This window comes from Lolium perenne, chromosome 1 (assembly GCF_019359855.2).
Source record: "Lolium perenne isolate Kyuss_39 chromosome 1, Kyuss_2.0, whole genome shotgun sequence".
In the NCBI taxonomy this organism is placed as follows: Eukaryota; Viridiplantae; Streptophyta; class Magnoliopsida; order Poales; family Poaceae; genus Lolium; species Lolium perenne.
This window is the reverse complement of record NC_067244.2, coordinates 173,992,340-174,014,837: the sequence shown is the minus strand read 5'-3', so window position 1 is coordinate 174,014,837 and position 22,498 is coordinate 173,992,340. Positions and strand designations below refer to the sequence as shown.

The following is a 22,498-nucleotide window of genomic DNA, read 5'->3' as shown; positions in this document are numbered from 1 at the left end:
GATCGCAAGATGCGATCTAGGCAGCATGATGCTTACCGGTAGAAACCCTCGAGACGAAGGAGTTGGCGATGCGCCGAGATTGATTTGTGGTTGAACGTTGGTTGTTGTTTATTCCATAAACCCTAGATACATATTTATAGTCCAGGGGACTTTCTAATTTAGGCGTGCACCTAACCGTGCACGGGTAAAACTCTATCTAAGATGCGATCTACTATATTACAGATATATGGGCAATCTAGCCCAACTTTACATATAAGGCCGATTCACGTATTTCCTCCGTATATAATCTTTAAGCCCATCTTGATCGCGGCCCACCTCTGACTTGGTCAAATTCTGGTGATAACACATGCCCCCCTGGTTTTGGAATTGATAATTCCAAAATCACTCTGTTTTTTCTTCGTCGGGTCATGTCATGGCAGAGCAGAACCGTCGCAGCATTCTTCATCATGATGCCCTACCTTCTCAACTATTCCGCGTGATTTGACCATTGTCTTTGGGCACCGCCTCCTCGGAAACTGCTGTGGCATTGAATTTCTACTATAGCCCCTTTATTTAACCGCTCTGAGCAGTTTGCCACTTCATCACCTTGCTCTGTTCTGGCCATCGGCACCCAAAAAACCCCCAATCTCCCATAGCCATGTCTTCCTCTTCTTCCTCTTCCACCTCGTCGGTCTTCTCTGACTCCTCCTCATCTCGCGAGCCGACACCGGAGTGGGGCTCGTTGGCGGCGCACGACATTCTCGCCCCAATGACGTGGGACAAGGAGGAACACGATTCCTCCACCTGGTCTGAGGATGACAAATCCCTGACCGACGGAGAGGGCGACCTTCAATTCCTCGTCGAAGGGGAAGAGGAGGCGGAGAGCGAGGACGACCGCTTCTCCTGGGACGATTTCACCTCCTCTGAGGAAGAGGCGGAGGAGGACGACGACGACTCCCTCGAAGGTTACCCACCAGCGAAGCGCCTCCGCACCTGGTGGGACGACGACAGCGATGACGACGATGAGGAAGATGAGGCTCCCGTAGAAGGCTACGGAAGCTCTGATGAGGAGCCTCTCAGCAGCTGCGCCAGAGGCAGCGACGACGAGGGCAGCAACGGCCCCTAGATTAGGGATCAGTAGTAGTAGTTGGCTTTTGCCCTCTTCTTCCCTGAGCAATCGGCTCTTTCTTTGTACGAAATCCCTCTATTAATGAAGAAAATATCCCTCAATTAATTTTGCTTCCTTGTCAACTTTGCCGATCGTCGAATGGAGTTGCCGTACAGAGAGCCGATAGCAGAACATCGGCTCGCATTGCGATCTGAGGCCAAGCTGTTGCCTAAACACGCAGTCCAACAGGCCTCAATAGGCCTAATTCTCGTCCAAACCATCAGATTGAACTCCTCAGCAACCCACTAGGAGATTCGTCTCACACATCATGATTTCTGGTCTGAACCGATTCCGTTAACTTGCTAATTTGAGCTTATTCCTCTAGAGTCGATATCAGCGTATCGGCTTTGTTATTCTGAAGTCGATGCCCGTGCATCGGCTGTATTTGCACACTGTTATCTCCGTATGTTTTCTCAAGTCGATGTCTGCGCATCGGCTGTGATTTTTTTTACTGGCCGATTAAAATTGGCCCCCATATCTTACTGCCCATCATCCCACATGCTTGGGAAATACTTCTTGAGGTGTTGACCATTGACAGCTACTGGGAACTTCTCGCCGTCCAACTCTTCCCAAGGTAATACGGCTTCCTGTCCATAGACAAGCTGGTACGGCGAAGTCTTTATAGCTCCATGGCACGACATGCGGTAGGCCCATAACGCTTCTGATAACTTCTCATGCCAATCCCTAGGGTTCTCGTCAATTTTCCTCTTGATCAGCTTGATTAGGCTCTGATTGGACGCTTCAGCTTGCCCATTAGCTTGAGCATAGTACGGAGATGATCGGATCAGTTTAATCCCCATGTCATCGCAGAACTTCCTGAATTCTTTACAAACAAAGACCGAACCTCCATCGGTCGTGATAGTTTGGGGAATCCCGAACCTATGAATGACGTGTTCTTTCACAAACTTGATCACATCTTCTGATTTCACCTTCTTCATAGGGACGGCTTCCACCCACTTGGTGAAGTAATCTGTGATAACCAAAATCCATTCATGTTTTTTGCTCGACGCCGGATGGATTTTGCCGATCATATCCATGCCCCACCCCCGAAACGGCCAAGGCTTGATGATAGGGTTCATCGCTGATGCTGGTACCATCTGAATCTTCCCGAACATCTGGCACGCTTGGCACCCCTTGTAATAATTGAAGCAATCTTCAAGCATGGTGGGCCAATAAAACCCTGATCGCCTGATTAACCACTTCATCTTATGAGCCGACTGATGAGTTCCACAGGCGCCTTCATGCACCTCATGTAAGAGCCGATTAGACTCAGTTGGTCCCAGGTACTTGAGTAGTAACCCTTCCAACGTCCTGTAGAACATATCGTCTCCTATGAGGACATACTTCATGGCTTTGTATCTTATCCGTTTAGGTGCCCCCCGAGCCGAATCTTTTAAATAATTGAAGATTTCGGCTCTCCAATCATCCTGTTCCAGGAATTGTACCTGAACTTCCGACCCGTCAGATATATCTATATAGCCTGACGCCATTTGTGTGAGATTGTTGGCCTCGGTATTTTGGGATCTTGGGACCCAATTAAAGTTGATGTAGCGAAACTGTGTCATCAACTCACGGCATTCCATCCAATATGGGAAAAGCGATTCACTTTCGCACTTATATTCATCCGTGAGCTGGTTAATCACCAACTTGGAGTCTCCAAAAAGCTCTACTGCTTTTGCCCCGGCTTCCAGTAGCAACTCCATTCCCTTACGTATTGCCTCATATTCTGCTACGTTGTTGGTGCAAGGGGTAGATAATCTGATGGAGAAGGAGTATTCTGCCCCCCCCGAGGCGACACGAGTAGAATGCCGATGCCACAACCATCGTCGCAAGCCGATCCATCGAAGAACATAGCCCATGCACGTATAGATAGTGCTGCTATATTGGTACTGATCCGTTCAGCGATAAGATCGGCCAACGCTTGTCCCTTGACTGCTTTCACAGGCTGATACCGGAGATCGAACTCTGACAACGCAAACATCCACTTACCAAGTCGGCCTTTCAAAACAGGGGCCGACAACATGTGCTTGACAACATCTGACTTGCATATGACGATGATCTCTGCCGTCAAAAGGATGTGATGAAGCTTGGTGCAGGTAAAGAACAAGCAGAGGCAAAGTTTCTCGACCTTAGGATATCTTGTCTCCGCGTCCAGCATCCTTCTGCTGAGGTAGAAAACGACCTTTTCAACGCCCTCGTAGAGTTGCACCACTACCGAAGCGATGGATGTGTCAGCTACTGACAAGTAGATGTAGAACGGCCTGTCTTGCTGGGGCGGAACTAGCACAGGCGGCGTCGTCAGATACCGCTTAATCTCATCAAACGCCTGTCTGTTCTCGCCCTGATGAAACTCGTCATCAGATTTAGTTTTCACCAGCGCCATGAACGGCTCGATTCGCCCTGACAGATTAGAGATGAATCATCGGACAAAATTGATCTTGCCGATGAGACGTTGGAGCTCCTTCTTCGTGGTTGGCGGCTGCATGGTACGCACCGCCTCCTGACTTTTCAGGCCGATCTCAATTCCCCGTTCATGAACCAGAAAACCTAGGAATTGACCAGCCGTCACGCCAAAGGCACACTTCTTCGGATTCATTCTCAGTCCGAATTTCCGAGTTCGGTCTAGGACGCGCCGTAAATCATCCAAGTGTCCCTCCATGGAGACAGATTTGACTACCACGTCGTTGATATAGATCTCCACCAACTTACCGATCAGATCATGAAATATATAATTCATGGCTCGTTGGTACGTTGCACCAGCATTCTTCAACCCAAAGGTCATGACCACATATTCAAACAAGCCTACTGCCCCTGGTACTCTGAATGCGGTCTTGTGTATATCTTCCGGAGCCATGAAGATCTGGTTATAGCCGGCGTTGCCATCCATGAAGCTCAACCCCTTGTGGCCAGCAGCGGCATTTATCAACGTTTCTGCCACAGGCATCGGATACTCGTCCTTTGGAGTGGCTCTATTGAGATCTCGGAAATCGATGGCCACACGCCATCGGCCGTCCTTCTTCTCTACAGGAACGATACTGGAGATCCACTCAGCATACCTGCATGGCCTGATGAACCCGGCGGCCAACATTTTCTCGATCTCTTTCTTGACTTCTTCCAGAATTTCGGCCCTCATCTGACGTGCTCGTTGTTGGAACGGCCGAAATCCTTTCTTAAGGGGGAGCCGATGTTCAATGATGCTCCTGTCCAACCTAGGCATCTACGTGTAATCCCATGCAAAGCAATCTGGGTATTCCTTTAACAGAGCTATCATCTGTCCCCTGAGCTGTGGATCTAACTTCTTGCTGATAAAAGTCGGTCGCGGCTTATCCCCAGGACCAATGTCGACTTCCTCTAGCTCATCAGCCGATGTAAACCCATACCCTAGCTTTCCGTCACCGGTGAGGTCGACGCCACATACTGGGAGAGCAGGTGGTATGGATAATACGGGCCAATCGCTAGAATCGGCTTCCATCTTGATCATCACAGGATCTTTTGGCAGTGTCGGGGCCGATCGCGTGGAGCAGCTTCTTCCTTATCTTCGCTATGAGAGCAGCTGCCCTCGTCTCTACCCTCATCAGGGCGGTGCCCCAGTTCTACCATGTTGATGTTGAACGAGTATCTTGGCTGGCACCTCCCAGGGTAAGTGTCCTCAACCCTATCAACGGCGCATGACGGTGAATTAGGCACTTCTGGTGCCGCCAATGCGAATGACGACGGTGGACGGGACTGAAGTGGCACTTCTCCTTGGTAGGTCCCGAGAGCTGGTCCTAATAGAGAGTGCTGATGCTTCATGACCTCCTGGATCATCCGAAAGGCGACATGCTCCAAAGTATTCATCAGGCTCTCAGAATGGCGATGCAGCGAGTGAGTCACCATGCAGCTAATCTCCTGGCGCAGGGACCTGGTACGTTCTTCCGACGGGACGGATAGGTCCACTCCATCGAGCGCGCCTTCCGGTGAGAACCCCTTCCACCTGATGCCATGTGAACGGGTTATGTGAAACGAGCCGATGAGGTCGGCTTCGAGGATTGCTTTGACCTCGTCATACTTTTTCTTGAGCTCGTCGGTCAGATCCTCGTACGTGACTGGAGTGCCGTCCGCCATCTCAGATGTAGATGGCGATGTGGTTGATGACGAAGCTTGTCCCACCGGGCGTGCCAGAATGTGTTGCGGTCAAAACCCACCGGCGAGCAGCGACGGGCAACACAGTAGAGCCGGGAACAACTTAGGGCTGCGGCTGGCCCTGGTCCCTCCGAGCGACGGCCCGCAAAGCCTCTGGTACACACGTCCGATGCTGATGCAAGGGCGTGCCACCTGACCTATACCTGGTCAGGAAGGTGATGGAGATGCCTCGCTTAGTTTCCTGCATGGCATACACGTAAACATTAAATACGAGCCTCGATCGGCTCTCAGGTTATCCTGTGAATCGGCTCAAGGAGCCGATCCACCCATGATTCGTACGAGGTGCACGAATATATGGTGGTCCTGCTTGATCAAGATAAAGCTAAAACGATCTACGACGATTTAGGGTTTTCACCGCATAATCGGATCATCCTACTCACGATTGGGCCTCGCGGCCACGCACGGTGATCGTAAGCCGATCCTAGACAAGGCCTAAAAACCAACACGAGGTTGATCCCCGGAACATCCTGTCTAGGACTAGCAAACGACACCCTACGTGCCGCTGGATCCTCCAACCCTTTGTAAGGTCTAACTATTGCAGATATTAAACTAATCCTTGAAGAACAAGGAGCAACCGTAACGGATCGGATCTACTAAATAATGATCAAGCGGGGTGCCGCCCCTACACCTAAGATAGGTGTAAGGGCGGCTAGATATGCAAGGGTTGCACTACGATAGCATGTAATATGAAGAACAATGCTAACCCTAATATATCTAAGATAACTACGTTGCTCGCCATCAAAAAGGCTTCAGTACGAGCAACGCATGAACAACGAGCATAAGCTTGTGCTGCCTAGATCGCAAGATGCGATCTAGGCAGCATGATGCTTACCGGTAGAAACCCTCGAGACGAAGGAGTTGGCGATGCGCCGAGATTGATTTGTGGTTGAACGTTGGTTGTTGTTTATTCCATAAACCCTAGATACATATTTATAGTCCAGGGGACTTTCTAATTTAGGCGTGCACCTAACCGTGCACGGGTAAAACTCTATCTAAGATGCGATCTACTATATTACAGATATATGGGCAATCTAGCCCAACTTTGCATATAAGGCCGATTCACGTATTTCCTCCGTATATAATCTTTAAGCCCATCTTGATCGCGGCCCACCTCTGACTTGGTCAAATTCTGGTGATAACAGCTACCCTAACCAATCCGCCACTGCCGCCAACAAACTCGCTCCACGCTCTACCGCATGCGTCTTATTAGGATACCCTTCGTCCCACCGTGGCTATCGCTATCTTGACATGTCGTCACGTCGGATCATCACTTCTCGCCACGTTGTCTTTGACGAGAACTACTTTCCCTTTGCTCACGCCACCACCTCCCAGCCAGCCGACTCCCTCGACTTCTTGCTCGAGCTTGCGGCCACGCAACACGTGCCAGCCCAGCCCATCTTGCATGGCGCCCCGTCGGCCCAACATGCACCTGCATGTGCTCCCGCGCGACAGCCGTCTCCTGCACGCGCGCCATCACCGCCGTCCTCTCCCGCGCCATCTCTGTCGCGCGAGCCCACCCCCGAGCTAGCCTCGCCATCTCCGACGCCACCCCCACCACCACCACCAGCGTCCAACACCCACACCATGCTTACTCGTGCCAAACGAGGTATTTTCAAGCCCGTCGACAAGCTAAACCTCTCCGCTGTCCACTCCTCTATTTCTCCCATTCCCAAAACATACCGGACAGCTCTCCATGATCCACATTGGCGTGCTGCGATGTCTGAGGAGTACTCTGCTCTTCTTGAGAACCATACCTGGTCTCTCGTGCCTCGGCCCGCTAGTGCTAACATTGTTTCAGGCAAATGGATCTACAAGCATAAGTTCGGCTCCGATGGTGGTCTTGCTCGATACAAGGCAAGGTGGGTGGTTCGCGGGTTCTCTCAATAGCCCGGCATCGACTATGACGAGACTTTCAGCCCGGTTGTCAAACCGGCCACGATTCATGTCGTCCTCAGCATTGTCGTCTCCTGTGCTTGGCCGGTTCATCAGCACGACGTCAAGAACGCTTTCCTGCATGGAAATCTTGATGAGGTGGTCTACTGCGAGTAGCCCCCTGGCTTCATCGACCCGGCTTGGCCCCAGCATGTTTGTCTGCTCCACAAGTCTCTCTATGGCTTGAAGAAGGCACCTCGGACGTGGTACCGGCAGTTTGCTCACTATGCTCATCGCCTTGGCTTCGTTGCTTCCCAGAGCGACGTGTCCCTCTTCGTTCTTCGTCGTGGAGATGACTTGGCCTACCTGCTGCTCTACGTTGACGACATCATCCTCACCGCCTCCAGCACTGGTCTTCTACATCACATCACTGACCAGCTTCACCGTGAGTTCGCCATGACCAATCTCGGGGACCTGTCCTATTTCCTCGGGATCTCGGTTTCTCGCTCCACGACAGGGATGCTCTTGTCTCAACGAAAGTACGCCATTGACCTTCTTCAGCATGCTGGAATGATGGATTGCAACCCATGTGTCACGCCCATTGATACCCGTTGCAAACTATCTGCCGATGATGGACCTCTCGTCGCCGACGCCACCGAGTACCGGAGCTTTGCTGGAGCTCTTCAGTACTTAACACTGACACGTCCCGACATTGCCCATGCTGTTGAGCAGGCCTGTCTCTACATGCATGCCCCTCGGGAACCGCATCTCAACCTCGTCAAGCGGATCCTGCGCTACATCCGTGGCACTCTGGACCTCGGACTTCATCTTCAGTCCACGCCAGCCTCATCCCTCACCGCGTACTCCGATGCGGATTGGGCAGGTTGTCCCGACACTCGCCGATCCACCTCTGTCTATCTTGGTGACAATCTGGTGTCCTGGTCCTCTAAGCGCCAGGCTACTGTGTCTCGCTCCAGTGCTGAGGCCGAGTACCATCATGTGGCTCATGTCGTCGCTGAGTACTGTGACAACGTCAACGTTGTCTACATGGCTTGCAACCCGGTTCAGCATGTTACGAAGCACATCGAGATTGACATCCACTTTGTTCGGGAGAAGGTGTCACTTGGTCAGATCCGGGTTCTTCACGTGCCATCTTCGCAGCAGTTTGCCGATATCATGACGAAGGGGCTACCGTCCCAGTTATTTCTGGACTTTCGGTACAGTCTTTGCGTTTGTCCGACGCATAGACTGCGGGGGGATGTTAAAGTATAAACTTGTATAGTTCTACTGACCCGTATTATACATATATAGCTGTAGATTGATATGTGTATTGGTAGTTTCCTTGGTCTCCAAGGCTTTGTAATCCTCCTATATATATTGAGCCGATCACCCAATTGAGAGGTGTCTTCCCTCAAATCTATTCTCGTTTATAACAACTACCAGCAAGTTTAGCTCTAAATAACAACAATAGTTAGTCTTCTGCAAGCCACATATTGACTATTTCTATTAAGGGTTTTACCCCATGGTTATCGATATGAGCTTGGCGAGTCCCTCTTTATCCCACTCATCCATGTGTTAAAGTGCCGATACGGTAATGTCACTTCTCGCCATTCACTTTACCACACTTCAAAGCGTAGTTCCCTCTCGAGACCATAAGGAAAATATTACATGGTGTACAACATATAATTTCAAGAGAGAGAACTAACACACATTAATACTTAAAATCATAAATCATCTTAGATTCATCTCATATTCATGCTAGTGTATCTCCATCTCCCCAAGAACTAATGGAACTAATCACACATGGAAACAATCACCAACATCATCATAATTTTATGGATGGGATGAAAGTAATGAAATGAATTTGAATACAAATCCACTATAGTAATCAAGATTACAACTATGGTAGAAGGAGAATGGGATCGGTGATGCCGTGATGGTGATGGAGATGCAGCGGTTGATGATGAAGGGGATGATGCCTTGTCCTCCGATGATCCGCATAGCAGCCCGGATGATGTCTTCTCCAAAGTTCCTTCTCTAGATCTAACCAGGAGCTTTATTTCTATGTTTTCTGGAGTTGTGTGTCTCAGATATTTGTGCCATCTACGTGAGATGAAAGTATTTGACGAGGCCATGCTCCTGACATGCCGTACGGGCGGACGGTACGAGCGGGCTCCCCCCGTACCGATGCCCAGTAAACTTACTGGAATTTGTCCTCGCATCCTCCCTTCGCCCAGGTGCATAATTAAGTGCTAAAATGATTTTTATCACGTCAAAATATCAGAAAAACATAGTTTTTATTGATATTTTATCATTGCCTTATTATTTTGAGATCCTATGTAGACAAGCATAAAAGGGCGCGGTAGCGCGGTGAAATACAAAAGTCCTATTACTACTTGATGATAGCTTATTAAAATAATGGTGTAAAAACATGCTAAAAATGCACTCATCAGTGGGGCAACGAGAGAGAGGGAGGGCGGTGGTGGCCGGAGGCAGGGGAGAAGGAGGTGCTTGGGGTGGCGGTGGTGGCCGGAGGTGGGGGAGAGGGAGGGTGCTGTTCTGAGGCTGTGTCTCCTTTGTCCTGCCAGCTGTGCCTTACAGCGGCGACCGCAGCGGACAACGACGCCTCTTCAAGTCTAGGCCGCGAACGCTACCCAACATCTTGCAGTAAATGTGGTCCTCACACGGCCGTTGAGGTGGGAGACGGGAGGTGGAGAACTTGGGATATGGGAGAAAGTTCAGAAAGGAGAATGCTTCGGTAGAGGATAGGAAATTATTGGAGAGAGAGAGGAGAGAGGAGACTGCTGGAGGCGTGCGTGGTGAGGCATGTGCGCTGGTCGGTGAGTGGGGACTGCTGGAGGCGTGCGCGGTGGGGCCACGCACTGGTCATGTGACTGGGTGAGTTCGGATAGGAATATGGTACAACACAGTGGTGCACCACATATATGTGCCCCACTGCTATTTGAGATAGCAGTGGCCCACCTATATGTGATGCGCCACTAACCCTAGATCTTATTTATAACATTGCCCCATACTTACCAATGGTGCAGCACTTATAGGTGCGCCACTGCTAGTTGAGGTAGAAGTGGCGCACCTATATTAGGTGGGCCACTAGTAAGTCTGGGATTGGTCCGGATCAGAAAAATATAGCAATGGTGCATGGTTGCTCTGGTGCGCCACTAGTATTTTCTCTAGCAGTGGAGAACCTGTAAGTGGTGCACCACTGCTATATAGTAGTCGTGCACCACGGTGCGCCACTGTTAGTTATCCTACGGTTAGCCATTTTTCTAGTAGTGATATGTAACACATGTATCCGAACTGCAAACAGAAGTTACACGACAGAATATAAATAGGAGTTACAAACATGTTATACTTATGTATGTATACCTTATCAAAGGCGAGCACACATATGACGTTGGCCACAATGGAGGGAGAGAACGAGCCGGGTTGACTGGCGTAACCGACAGGACCTTCGGCATTTGACCGATCATTGCATTGCAGCTACAAAGGTCTCCAGAAGATCTTGCTTTCACCTCGCCGACCAAGTGAGTTTTCCAGGTAGAGGTGAGGCGATGGTCAAGTAGTAAAGTGGTCACACTTCTGGTTCAAATATATATCATGTAGTTGGTAGGGTTACGCTTGTTGGGCCATAATAGGGCATCTTAGTACAAACGATTTACAGCTGCCCAAACATGTGTGATGGGTAAGGTCGCACACGGGTATCTTTGCATGAATTGTGTGCGATGGTAGTGTTCGCACACATGTTTCTTTGTGTGAAGCGTGAGCGATTGTCGATATCGCAAGAGTATATTCATCAACAAAAAAAAATAGTGAGACAACATCAAGGTAATCTAAAAACAATCGATTATCCATATATACATCATATATTAGGACAGACATCTCGAAACGAAACTGAGAGTTGTTACGATGTTGACCTAGGTGTTATCCTGGATACATTTCTGGGCTCGTCAGATCATAGATCATACGCAACACCCCAGCAAACGGCCAAGCTGAGGATCAATTCCCCATACCTCGCTGACAATGATGTCCTTTTGCTGTAGACCTAAATTACTCGCATTATCACCTCTCCCTGGCCGTCCTTCTGACTTCGCAATCTCCTCTTGTCTCTTTCAGAGATCATGGGTCATCTATAAACCACACACAGCGACGGGGGACCGGGCCGGCGAGCTTTCATATGTATTTTGTTCTATTGGTCCCGCATCTAGTTCATACGTACAATTTTCCTGGCTCTCAGCCGCTTACATTGGTACCGCGTATACTTCTCGGATCCTACCCACTACACCGCAAGTCTATCAACGCCATATACATACATACATAATGCACGTGTATCCACTATACTACACTACAAGGGTTGTCCATGCCGTATAAACATACGAGCATGTATATCTTGTTTAGATACGCCTATCCGCTACGCTACAAGTATTTGATATTTTGATGCAAGCGACGATCTAACTTGATCGTGTGGCACCCCATTTTTGCAACTGTTTAGATTCAAATACTCAAACCATGTGACCGCAGTGATGGCGGAAGCAGGGAATGCGACAATTGTATCACGATGCGTTTTGCGTAGGCACGGTTTCATACACTAGCAGATACAACCAAAAGTTCGAAAGAGGTAGGCACAAAAGATGTATATGGATGAAGGGGGCACCTGCAATATTATGATAAATTGTACAAGTCAGGACTCAATCTTGAGACCCTAAGCTCTGATTTTTTTTTCCGAACTGAAGGTTCTACCTTTAGCTTCTAATCTAAATGATGCACATAACTTATTTTATTAAAATTATTTACGTTAAAACCTTACAAGGATAATATAAAGATCAAACTGAAGCCACCTCACTAACGACAGATGTCGCAACACCTACAAACTTGGTGAAGGGGGTGGCCGTGTCAACACCTCATGCCTAGACCTCACCAACACACATCATCAGAAAACTGGAGACCTGACCAAAATGCCATATAGCGAGTTGGGAACTCAAACCTGTCCAGCAAACCTTGAATGCAGGGTCCACTGCACACGCTCAAGGAGTCGTTGCCACCACCTTCCGCTAATCCATATTTAGGATAGATCAACGCATTGACCTTGCCAGGCCTGCCATCGACGTCATCATGGCGTTGGACGCCTCCACCACCCTGCATGAGTCCATCAAGCCACGTTCATCTCACCGAGACCCCGTTGCACCACGCCGCCAAGATTCGGCAACTTTAATGAGGTAGATGCAAACCGCTCCACCAGAGAGCCCCTCCAGTCAGCATTAACTCCAAAACGATGCCCTCATGAGGGAAAACAACGCCACACGTCGTCATCAGCCGATCCGGGCCACATCTAGGGTTTCCCCCGAAACTGCCCAGGCGAGGAGACGAGAATCGACCGCAACGAAGAAACTCCTAGATGATGCCTTCATGGAGGGTATGACGCTGAGAGCGCCACCATCGATTGATCCGAGGATCTAGGGTTTCCCTGGAGACTGTACTTTATGCAAGACCGCCACGTCCCATGATGCCCAGCACCGCCAGGGAAGGCGTTGACGACGAGGCCAAGGGAGACGACCAACCCTTTTAGGGAGGAGCGCTACCACCACCAAAACTAGGGCCGCCACCCTCTGTGTAGCACCAGTCCCCCACGCGCCGCTCCGCGCGAGTGAACCGCCTCGCCGTGGTACTCGGTCAGCAGCACGCCCAGACGACATGCGTATGGGGGCTCCCTGCCGCCGATGACAACCAGGCTTTGTCTGGTTGCACCCCCCATGACGGCAGCGAGGGGGGAGGTGGGAGGGAGGGTATCTAGCCCTACCCCCCCCCCCCCCCCCCCCCTCCCCTCCTGTAGCGACGCCCGAGAGGAGGAAGGGGACGAGCTCTGATACCAAATCAAACTTAATGAGTAGGCAAAACAAGCAAAAATTTGAATTGATGGAAAGAGATAGTCAATCCACATATACACACATCAATATCCCTCCTCTCGTGTGTGACAGGAGAAAAGAAAATCAACATATGGTACTTACCGGTGTATCTATGAGTTCTTGTTTTAGTTTCGTCTAGAGTTTAAGTCCTGGCGTGCTTAGTTGCTTGATTGGTGCCGTATTCCTATCTCGGAGGTGCTATTCGAGTTTTGTCCTGAGGAGAACTGTAATAGGAACGTAACAGTAATGATGCGTATGAAGAACGGGCTATAATTTGGTTTTCTTTTCTTTCAGTACGGACTATAAGCCTCATCATCGGGAGACATGAAAATATGTGTGTCGGAGAGGTGCACGAACCTGGCCGTGGAGGGGACAGGGCGATACGGCCACAGTTCCTTCGTTCCGGGCAGTGGGGTGCTCACGTGTCGGGAGCCGAACCAATGCCAGCTGTGGGGGTTCTGGAGCCATCGGAGAAGGGTCGGCATCGGCCGGCGAAGCGTCAAGGATACTGTGCCGCCATCTTACGATGTTGCCGGAGCTAGCTCGTCGCCGTCGTGCCTTGTGCGTGCCCCGGGTCCCTCCCTCCCCATGCGTGGCAATTACGACCTCCGGCAACGCGACAATGGGGTGGGATGCCTCGTGGCCACGGCCCGGCCTGCTTCTTGGCCGCCAGTAGTCAACGTGTTAAACTCGACCTGCTAGGTCGACGTCTGATCAATAATCAACCTTGAGAAGGCTTTCACAAGTTGCATTGCAACTTGGTTAATGTTTCGAATACAAATTATTTGCTTGTGCACATGAAAACCTAATGATCTTGGAGCACCAAAGGGCAGTCATGGTTGTCGAATTATGCGGAATTATCGTAATCCACCGCAGTGACAGAGCCTGGCCATGCATTTTTTTTTTTCGTTGCTTGCAAAGATTTGCAATGCACATACTACTATCATCGTAAACATCCATGATTTTCCTGAGCATATTCGGTATTCAGAGACAAGAGAGCAACCGGGACGGTAATACACCTCATGGTACATATCCTCAGTTGTCAAACCACAGCAAACGTGTTAAGCTATTTCATATCTTTAAAAGAAAGATCGTTCGGTTCTACAGTATTTACTTTTGAGTAATGATGTGCCCAACTTGGCAAACCCTGGCCTCTCCCTATAGCATGGTGTTTCGATACTGCTGGTATCAGTCTCCTCTGGACATTTCCACTGCATTCTTCGAGCTAGTAGTATAGTTTCCGAAAAGCAACAGGAGTCACATGAATCTCAGGAGTTTAATAGCATGCCTGTTGTATAATTCCTAGAGGGCAGCAACTTCTCTTGAGCTGGCGTACAAGTTCGGCAATACTGTCAGGGATGCTTGTCCAGCTTACAAACATCTAAACTAGCTTTGCAGTTTACTTCAAACTTTGAAGTTCAGACAGTACCACACAGTTGAATCATAGTTGGTCAGAACGGCAGTATGCTATGCTTTCCATATGTATTTTTGATCATACTAATTGTAGAGTCAGCTATTCACAATATATACAGGGCAAGGCGGTGAACTAACATACGAGTAGTCACTCCTGATGTATACTTAAGACCCCTTCTCGTAAACCTGGTAAAATATGAAAGGCACCAGCATTTAGTGGTTTAAACTTATGAAATATGAAAAACACCAGCATCTACTGGTTTCGACTTTGAATTGTACCCAAAATGTTCATTTCATTCCTGTAATATGAAGTTAGAAACAGATAGAGGTAGAACACCAAACATGCACAACAGCAGCAGCTAGGCTTCAAATTTTGGGTGCACAGAGTCCCAGAAGTACTCTCTCTCCAATCTTCACCTGTCTACGGTCTGCGGGCTGAAACCCATTGGCACCGCTAGCTCCCCGTAGCTCTGGATGACTCCATCGACTACTATCCTGATCAGCGAATCGCAGCTGCAAGCGGATGGGCTGTTTACCTGTTGGTTTGGCTGGTAGCTACATGTGTGTATGGGGAGTTAGGGAATATGTAGTGGGCTGCTGGGCTGAACGCAGAACCTAATGCACATTCCAACTAGTGAACATATTTTAACAGTATATAATTTATTATGTTGGCGAGGAATAGTGAACATATTTTAACAGTATATAATTTATTATGTTGGCGAGGAATAGTGAGCGTACATGTGTACACCCATGTACCGCTGTAGCTCCGCTCATGAGGCACAAAGTAATCACCAAACAGATAGATGCCCTTTCAGGAAAACATGATTAGCACTGAGCATTTCATTCCTAGAAACCGGACTCTGCTAGTGTTTCCCAGCAGAAAGGTTACTTCTTAGCATGGTGAAAGTAATAATTGTGGTGGATTGGTCTATAGAAAGTGGCACAATAAAGGACGCAATCAAACATAAGGTAGAGATAGAGATGGCTCCCATGAGCATCTGCTTAATAATTAAGTGTGAAATAACCAGGAAAAAACTACACATGTAAGTTTGTGCTTCTATATGCCTGTATTTATTCATGGGGAAGGAGCATTTTGGCACCCTGGGAGAGAAACCAAATTCAGTGCAAAAGAATGCAAGTTTTAAGAACTAAATTTGTTTTTTTCACAAGGTGCAAAACTAATCATTTTCTAAGAAATTTTATAGTAACATAAAGGACTCTTAAGCAATTACATGTCTGATTTTTCAAAAAAAAAAATGATTGTTTCACCCGAGTGCGCCTATGAATTAAGCTAAAATAACATGGAATAGTAATGATGTACGATTTTTTACCAAAAGAGAATAATATATACCTTAATTTCCCTGTTAGAAAGTCCAACTATCAGCCTCTCATCCCAGTACAAAATTGAAGTTACAACTGAATCACAAGCAATGGAAGCGACATCTCTAATTTCCACATCAGACTCATTGTCTAATAATTCCTATAATGATCAAAAGGAAAAATGCAAGGCACCAGTAATGGGTTAGAATAGGAAGCTTTAAGGTCATTTCTGAGAAGCTCTAAGGGCACCCGATTTGGTAGCAATGCATACCTGAATATTTATGACTTTATCCATTCCACCAGTATAGAGCCATTTACCATTCAATTTAACAGCATAAATGGAACCATTTTGAAGTTTTTCTGATTTAACAATGACATCGTCCTTCCAGATCTGATTTAGAAAATAAACATGTTTTTTCTATGTTAAAAAACAAGTGCAATGAAACATTTATAGCACATCATATGGGTTAGAATCTAACACAAGCTCATAGAATGATTGGTGATAGAGATATAGTGAAACCTTCAAACAGCCACTTTCATAAGATGAAATAACAAAATTAGCTTCTGTTGCAATTGACAACACAGGGGCTAGGCTTCCTGGTGTATCATCTTCCAGTACAGACAGTGGGCTGTGATCAGTGAGCCACCAAGATCGAATAGTACCATCCCAACTTCCACTAAAAAGAATACCGCTAGCAACTGCAAGGCAAGACACGGTTGATTTGTGGCCTGTCATAGTGCACCGAAGTGAATAATCCTGCCAAAGGGAGATAGTGAATTAATTCCATAACATGATTAAATTACTCTAAATGGATTGGAAAATTTCAATAACTACTTTGTGAGTGCCAAAAAATGCATGCTTGTTATTCAGATAAAGACTTGAGGATCTAATAGAGTGGTGGAAACCATTTTGGAATCGAAACCCAGAACTTAGTCCCTATGTCTAAATATAAAATGTTAACACAGCCCAACCAACAATCCTGTTTCAATCTCCATATGGTGACCAAACAAAACAGGTCAGCTTAGCATCTTTACCTCGAGAGACCAAGCCTTAATAGTTTTGTCTTTGCTGCCAGTATACAGACAACCGGTTCCAGAAACAGCCAAACAGTTAACACCTCGATATATCCAATCATTATGTTCATACCATTTATGCAAAGGTTCCTCGTTGACAGAGGAATCAACATGCCAGACAAAAATTCCACTACCACTGTCTGCGCTTATACAAAGGGACTGGTTATCATTGTCAACAACAACAACTGCTGTGATTTTGTGTTCATGACCCTTCAAAGTCTGCACATGAGATAAGTCCTGTAGAAAGAAGTCCAGAACCAATACAACTCAGAACAAGTAAGCTAATTCTATGATAACAGATGTGCTTGCTGTATGCTTACTGAGATATCTCATTACAAGAAAAGCATGTTATTTACTTCAAGATGCCACTCGCATAATTAACAGATTATCAAGAGAAGAGGGTGCACCGACAGTTTCATACCTGCAGTGACCATACGTTGATTGTTTTGTCATACGAACAGCTAAACAAAAATCCACCTGCAATACAGTAAAGGACTATCAACAAGATTAATTCACCAATAATTCTTAGCTAAGAGAAGGCAAAGTCTTTTTTTGACTTTCTCTTTCCTCCACATCAGCATTTATCCTACGTGGCATTGCTAAGATATCACCATTGTACATGCCCTTAGGTGCAAGTATGCAAATCTTTTTGGTTTCGGCATAAATTGAACACTAAAATTTCAGCAAAAAAAATTTAATATATTTCTTAATACTTTTTCTGTATGAAATTTCAAGTTAAAACTATGCTCTCTATTCTTCTGGACATTTTGAGCTTCAGCTTGAAAATTTGAAGGGTGCATAGCTAAAACCATAACTCTACGTAGACCAGATCATCATTTACTTTCCGATTTTTTTCATATTGCTTTGGGTGCTAAACAACAATGCTTTGCATGCTTGTACTAAGTTATGGTATGACAGGATATGCCTTCAGTAATGAAATAGTATCTCTTGTGCATTTACCTCCAATGGCTAATCCTGTGACACAGTCACGGTGAGCAAGCAGAGTTGAAGATTTAAACACGCCATCACGCTGTACCTCATCTACTCCTTTGCAAACAGACTCATTGTTTGTACAACCACCATTGATTTCATCATCTGGAGTTGAACTATTGTCACCAGAACCTCGAGAGGCCTGCATTTTATCATCTGACACAACAGCTCGGCCAGAGCACATTGAGGACAACTCCCCAAGGAGCAAACACCTAAAACTCTTCTGCGCTACAAGATCGTCAGCAGCAGCCAAAGCATCACCAGAAGATTTCATCCACGAGCCTCTAATACACTTCCAAACATCAGCAATCTCTGGGCGGTCTTCTGGTTCATAGCTCAAGCATGACACCGTAATCGCAGCCAACGGTTCCAGCTGCGTACCAGCCAATGCGGCATCAAGCCTCGTACGCACTTCCTTCTGCCAATCATCGTGCGATCCATCAGAATTCCACCCTGAGGCGAGCTGCTCATCTCCGGTAACAAGCGCCACCAACATACAGCCCAGCAACCAAACATCTGAACTGCACCATATCAAGCCCTCGAAATCACGGCTGCGCATCCTTGCGGCGTCGCTGAGAACTGCCGCCATCTCGGGAGCAACCAAAGCTCCATCCTTGGATAAGCAAGCCCCTGCCCGGACTCCGCGGCACGAGACCAAGACCTCGCTCAAGTCGAGCAGGCAGCGACCGAAGGGGTCGAGGCGGAAGCAGTCCAGCCGGAGGCACCCCAGCAGCAGCCCCTCGCCGTGCAATCCCATGAGGGCTTCGCACACATCCGTTCCAACAGCTCTGATCCGGGGTACCATTTCCAGTTGGTCGCTAGTCTCGTCCAGCGAGTGGGGAATTCTTGGAGTGTGCCGTTCAGAGACTAGCCATAGTGTTGCCGCCTCGGGTCCCATCCAGGCGCCGTAAACCCTGCACACCCGCCGCGCCAATCGCGCCGAGGCGGCCACCAGATCGAGCATCTCCTCCCTCGCCGCGCCGCTCAGCGCGCCGATCGCGGCGACCACCCGGGATCCGTGGCTGGGCCGGTAGAAGGCGGCCTCCTGCGACGGTTTCCCGACAGCGGGGACTTCGGCCGGGAGGAGGCTGACGGGGTGGCCCCGCAAGCAGAACCAGGGGGCGCCGAGGTCGGAGGCGATCGATCCGAGGACGAGGCCGGCGGGAGTGGGACCTGGCGGCGCGGATTGGAGCGGGGAGGCGGACTCGGGGAGGATCGCGTGGCAGAAGCGGGCGAAGAGGCGGGAGTGGGCGGCGTGGAGAGGGAGAGGGAGGGGACGCGGCGCGGAGGCGGCGCGAGCTGGGGAAGGGTTGGGGAGGGAGGGGAGAAGGGAGAGGAGGGCGAGATTTCTGGGGAGGGAGGAGGCGCCGAGGGCGCGGGAGAAGGGGACGCACTGGGAGCAGAGCGGGCAGCGGAGGGAGGCGGCGGCGGCCGCCGAGGCGGAGGCGGGCGGGAGGGAGGAGATGCAGGAGCCGCAGAGGGAGTGGCCGCACGGGAGGACGCGCGGCACGACGGAGGCGTCGTCGAAGGGGGAGAGGCACACCGGGCACTCGGGCGGCTCCGCTTCCGGCGGTGGAGGCGACGAGGCGCTCGCCATGGCCGAAGCTTCTGCTCGGAGCTTGCCGTGAAGGAGGCGGGGCGTGGCCGGCCGCGCGCCTACTCGGAACAGTTCGTTATGACAGGGCGTGGGAACTGGGAGCAATAGGATGGTCCGTTCAAGCTGCAGAACAAGCCAAAAATTGCATACCAAAGAGTTAAATTCCTGCCATCTCAAACAAGGAATTGAATTGGAATTTTCTGAACGCATCCACAAGATGTAAAAAGTTGCTGACATGGAGCATAAAATATGGATTGCAAATTTGTGCTAGTAGCATGGTAATTTTTTAAGCATAATTTATAAATGCTCATCTTTAAATTAATAAAACCAAAACGGCATAAGATCCAAGGATGTTGTTCACAACCCAAACACACAAAAGAGCAACTTTAAGACGACGAAGTCCTCCGAGTTTGAACGCCTAAACAGAAGCACACTACTAGTAGCAGCAAAACAGCTACACAACTTGAAGGCATCACCAAGGGATCAACTTTAGATGCCTAAGGAAACTCAACAACCTTCTCCATCGCCGAAGAGGGATTGACAAGGGTGCTCCTCGGCAATGCCCATCTTTTGGGCTTAGGTTGACGGAATCCTGCAGATTGATACGAGACATTGGATACCAAATAGATAGGGAGGGAGATTTACCCAGGTTCGGGCCCTCGATGAGGTAAAACCCTTATTTCATGTTTGTCTTTGTCTGATCTTGATTATCGAATATATCGGATTACAATGGGGTAGCCGAAGGCTTTGACTAAGATCTCGTCGACATGCTAGGGTTTCTAATGGCCTAGCTCTGGACTTGCGATGAATCTACTGTTGTGTTTTTGTGTGTACCTCGGCAGACCCTCTCCTAGCCCTTATATTGCAGGTCAGGTCTCGCGAGTTCTGTCCGGGTTCGACTACGTTACAAAGAGTTCTATGTCTAAACTTTTCTTGTCTATTGTCTTTTTGCCTTGTTCATCAAGAATCCTTCTTTTGAACCAACGTATCGGTCCACCTTGGTTAGTAGATGATCTTCATGGGCCTCTGGTTGGGCCATAGGAGGTAACATAATTTACCCGAAGGGTAATGCCCACATCAGGGACCCTACCCCTCGCCCTGGCTCGAAGAGCGCTGGACCGTCAGACGTAGGAGACGTTCACCCTAGAACAAGGAGTTGTGCCATCCAAGAGGCCACCAAGATGCTAGATCACATGGACAACCTCGGAGCGACGAGCATATCAACACAATAGACAGCTTCAGTGCCCACGGCAAACAAGACGAAGAGTATAAACTAGGAATCAACTGCTAAACACGAAGCTGGAGCAGTCAAGCACGGCCACCACACCGTCAAGACACCTACGGACCATGGCATCGCTCACCAGCTCCACAACCGTACTACAGACGGCGCCTCCAAGGAGGACACGACACCAACAGCGCCGTTGCCGCCCAATTCAAAGTGAATTTTGGGCTTTCACACGGGATAGTTGGAGGGGGTGGAGGGATGGGGCCTCAACAGCGCCTCCAAGAAGGAAAGTGACGCCTAAAAAAGTGTTGCCGCCGTTGTGGTCAAAAGACCAGGGATTTCTCCCAGCTCCAGCACGCACCACCAGCTCCCCAACTAGCAAAAGGTCTGGCACGACGAGGACGTCGGCCGCTAGTGCCGGCGGGGAGGAGAGAGCCAGAGGGGAAAAGTAAGGTCTGGCCTTCGAGATCTGGAGCATGAGCAGATGAAGCAGCCCCCGCACATGGCCCACACCCGCCGCCGCATTGTCGCCTACGCGGACCAAAACACCGGCCAGCAACCACGAACACCACCAACCGCACGGTCGACGCCGCCACACCTCCCAAGGCCGCCGCCTCGACTCCCGAAACCCTCAACGCAAGGACGCGAAGTGGTGGATCCTCGACTCCTTCCTCGTTCGGCCACTCGGACGTGCACATGGGCTCTTCTCATTCGATGGGGCAGGGGAGCTGGGGGAAGGTGGCGGCGCGGTTGAAAACCCTAGTCGCCCCCCAGTCGCCCTCGGGAGGACGGCGCAGGGCCAAACCTCGTAACATGGTAATCTATAAGGTTGTGTTCGGTTCTGGAATTATGAAGAATGGAACGTGGTGGTTTCGTATCTAGCACCCGTTCTTGTGTTCGGTTGAGCAAATGGAATGAAAACCGAGTAGATCCTACGAACGGAATATACCGCCAAGATGTGGAACTGACTCATCTGGCCAAATCGGTGGAATCGGGGGGGGGGGGGGGGGGGGGGACGGCTCGCTAAGCATTGCTCCACACATCGAAAATAGAAGAAAAATTATGATGTTCTCGCTAATCTCCCTCCCGTTCCGTTTTTCTCTCCTAGGCGGGGCAGCAGGCCAAGGACCCGGCGGCGGCCAAGCACCGACGGTGGCGTCTAGGCACGCGCGGCGGCCAAGCACCGGCGGCAGCATCCAGGCACGCGTTGGCCGCGGCCAATCCGTGCTCCTCTGATTTTGCCTCTGATTTTGGCATGGCAGAGCAGGGCCAGGGGCGTCGCCGTCGGGATGGAGGGTCATCGTCCGCGGGATCAAGGTCAGGCAGGGAATTTTTTTTTTTTTTTTTTGCCATGTCTTCATTTTGATTTGGACAAAAAAAAATTAATGTTAGGCTATTCCATTCCATTGTGCATTTCAAAACTGAACAGAAAACGGAACTGTTTATTCCTCAATTTTTAACCGAACATTTTTCTGAATCGAACTAGACGGGTCGGAACCATTCCATTCTAGGCTCCCTAGTTCTAGAACCAAGCACACCCTTTAAGCTGTGGAAAATATGCAAATGATTTACGTACTGCCTTTGTTGTGCATCCATTTGTATTCGATAATGCTCATTATTTCTGAACATGTGTCTTCGTTATTTAAAATGCGATCATGCGAAGTTAAAAAAGAAAAGAAAACAGGGTCATGCATGCGAAAATGGTGAATGGAACCTGGGTGCGCGCGCACCCATTTACGAAAAGTTCAAAAAAAATA

At 49.1% G+C, this 22,498-nt stretch overlaps 2 protein-coding genes across 4 annotated transcripts; one reads left to right on the top strand and one right to left on the bottom strand.

The window, feature by feature from the left end:
• The first annotated feature begins 7,657 nt into the window (after nucleotides 1-7,657).
• LOC139833341 (uncharacterized mitochondrial protein AtMg00810-like) lies at nucleotides 7,658-8,518 on the top strand. Its single transcript, XM_071823586.1, has 2 exons — nucleotides 7,658-8,431; nucleotides 8,513-8,518. Exons 1-2 carry the CDS (start codon nucleotides 7,658-7,660, stop codon nucleotides 8,516-8,518), a joined length of 780 nt encoding a protein of 259 aa, XP_071679687.1.
• A 5,643-nt stretch (nucleotides 8,519-14,161) lies between these two features.
• Nucleotides 14,162-19,605, bottom strand: LOC127313164 (uncharacterized). Of its 3 annotated transcripts, none has more exons than XM_051343734.2 (7): nucleotides 17,890-19,604; nucleotides 17,351-17,406; nucleotides 16,891-17,166; nucleotides 16,376-16,612; nucleotides 16,127-16,246; nucleotides 15,887-16,015; nucleotides 14,162-14,721 (listed from the first exon to the last, which is right to left on the bottom strand). In XM_051343734.2, the coding sequence occupies exons 1-7, from the start codon at nucleotides 19,514-19,516 to the stop codon at nucleotides 14,701-14,703; spliced, it is 2,466 nt and encodes an 821-aa protein (XP_051199694.1). In that variant the 5' UTR covers nucleotides 19,517-19,604; the 3' UTR covers nucleotides 14,162-14,700. The 3 variants fall into 3 exon arrangements, with proteins under 3 accessions (XP_051199694.1, XP_051199675.1, XP_051199690.1); XM_051343715.2 differs by lacking the exon at nucleotides 14,162-14,721 and adding an exon at nucleotides 14,728-15,090 and having other exon boundaries at nucleotides 17,890-19,605; XM_051343730.2 differs by lacking the exon at nucleotides 14,162-14,721 and adding an exon at nucleotides 15,361-15,636 and having other exon boundaries at nucleotides 17,890-19,605.
• Nucleotides 19,606-22,498: the final 2,893 nt, after the last annotated feature.

Bases quoted from the DNA above. Each gene is read 5' to 3' on its own strand.
- LOC139833341 (XM_071823586.1), top strand. From the start codon at position 7,658: ATGACCAATCTCGGGGACCTGTCCTATTTCCTCGGGATCTCGGTTTCT.
- LOC127313164 (XM_051343715.2), bottom strand. From the start codon at position 19,516: ATGGCGAGCGCCTCGTCGCCTCCACCGCCGGAAGCGGAGCCGCCCGAG. The intron at 17,167-17,350 runs GTATGAAACTGT...TTCTTTCTACAG, and splicing joins TCAACGTATGGTCACTGCAG to GACTTATCTCATGTGCAGAC. The intron at 16,247-16,375 runs GTTTCACTATAT...TTTCTAAATCAG, and splicing joins ATGAAAGTGGCTGTTTGAAG to ATCTGGAAGGACGATGTCAT.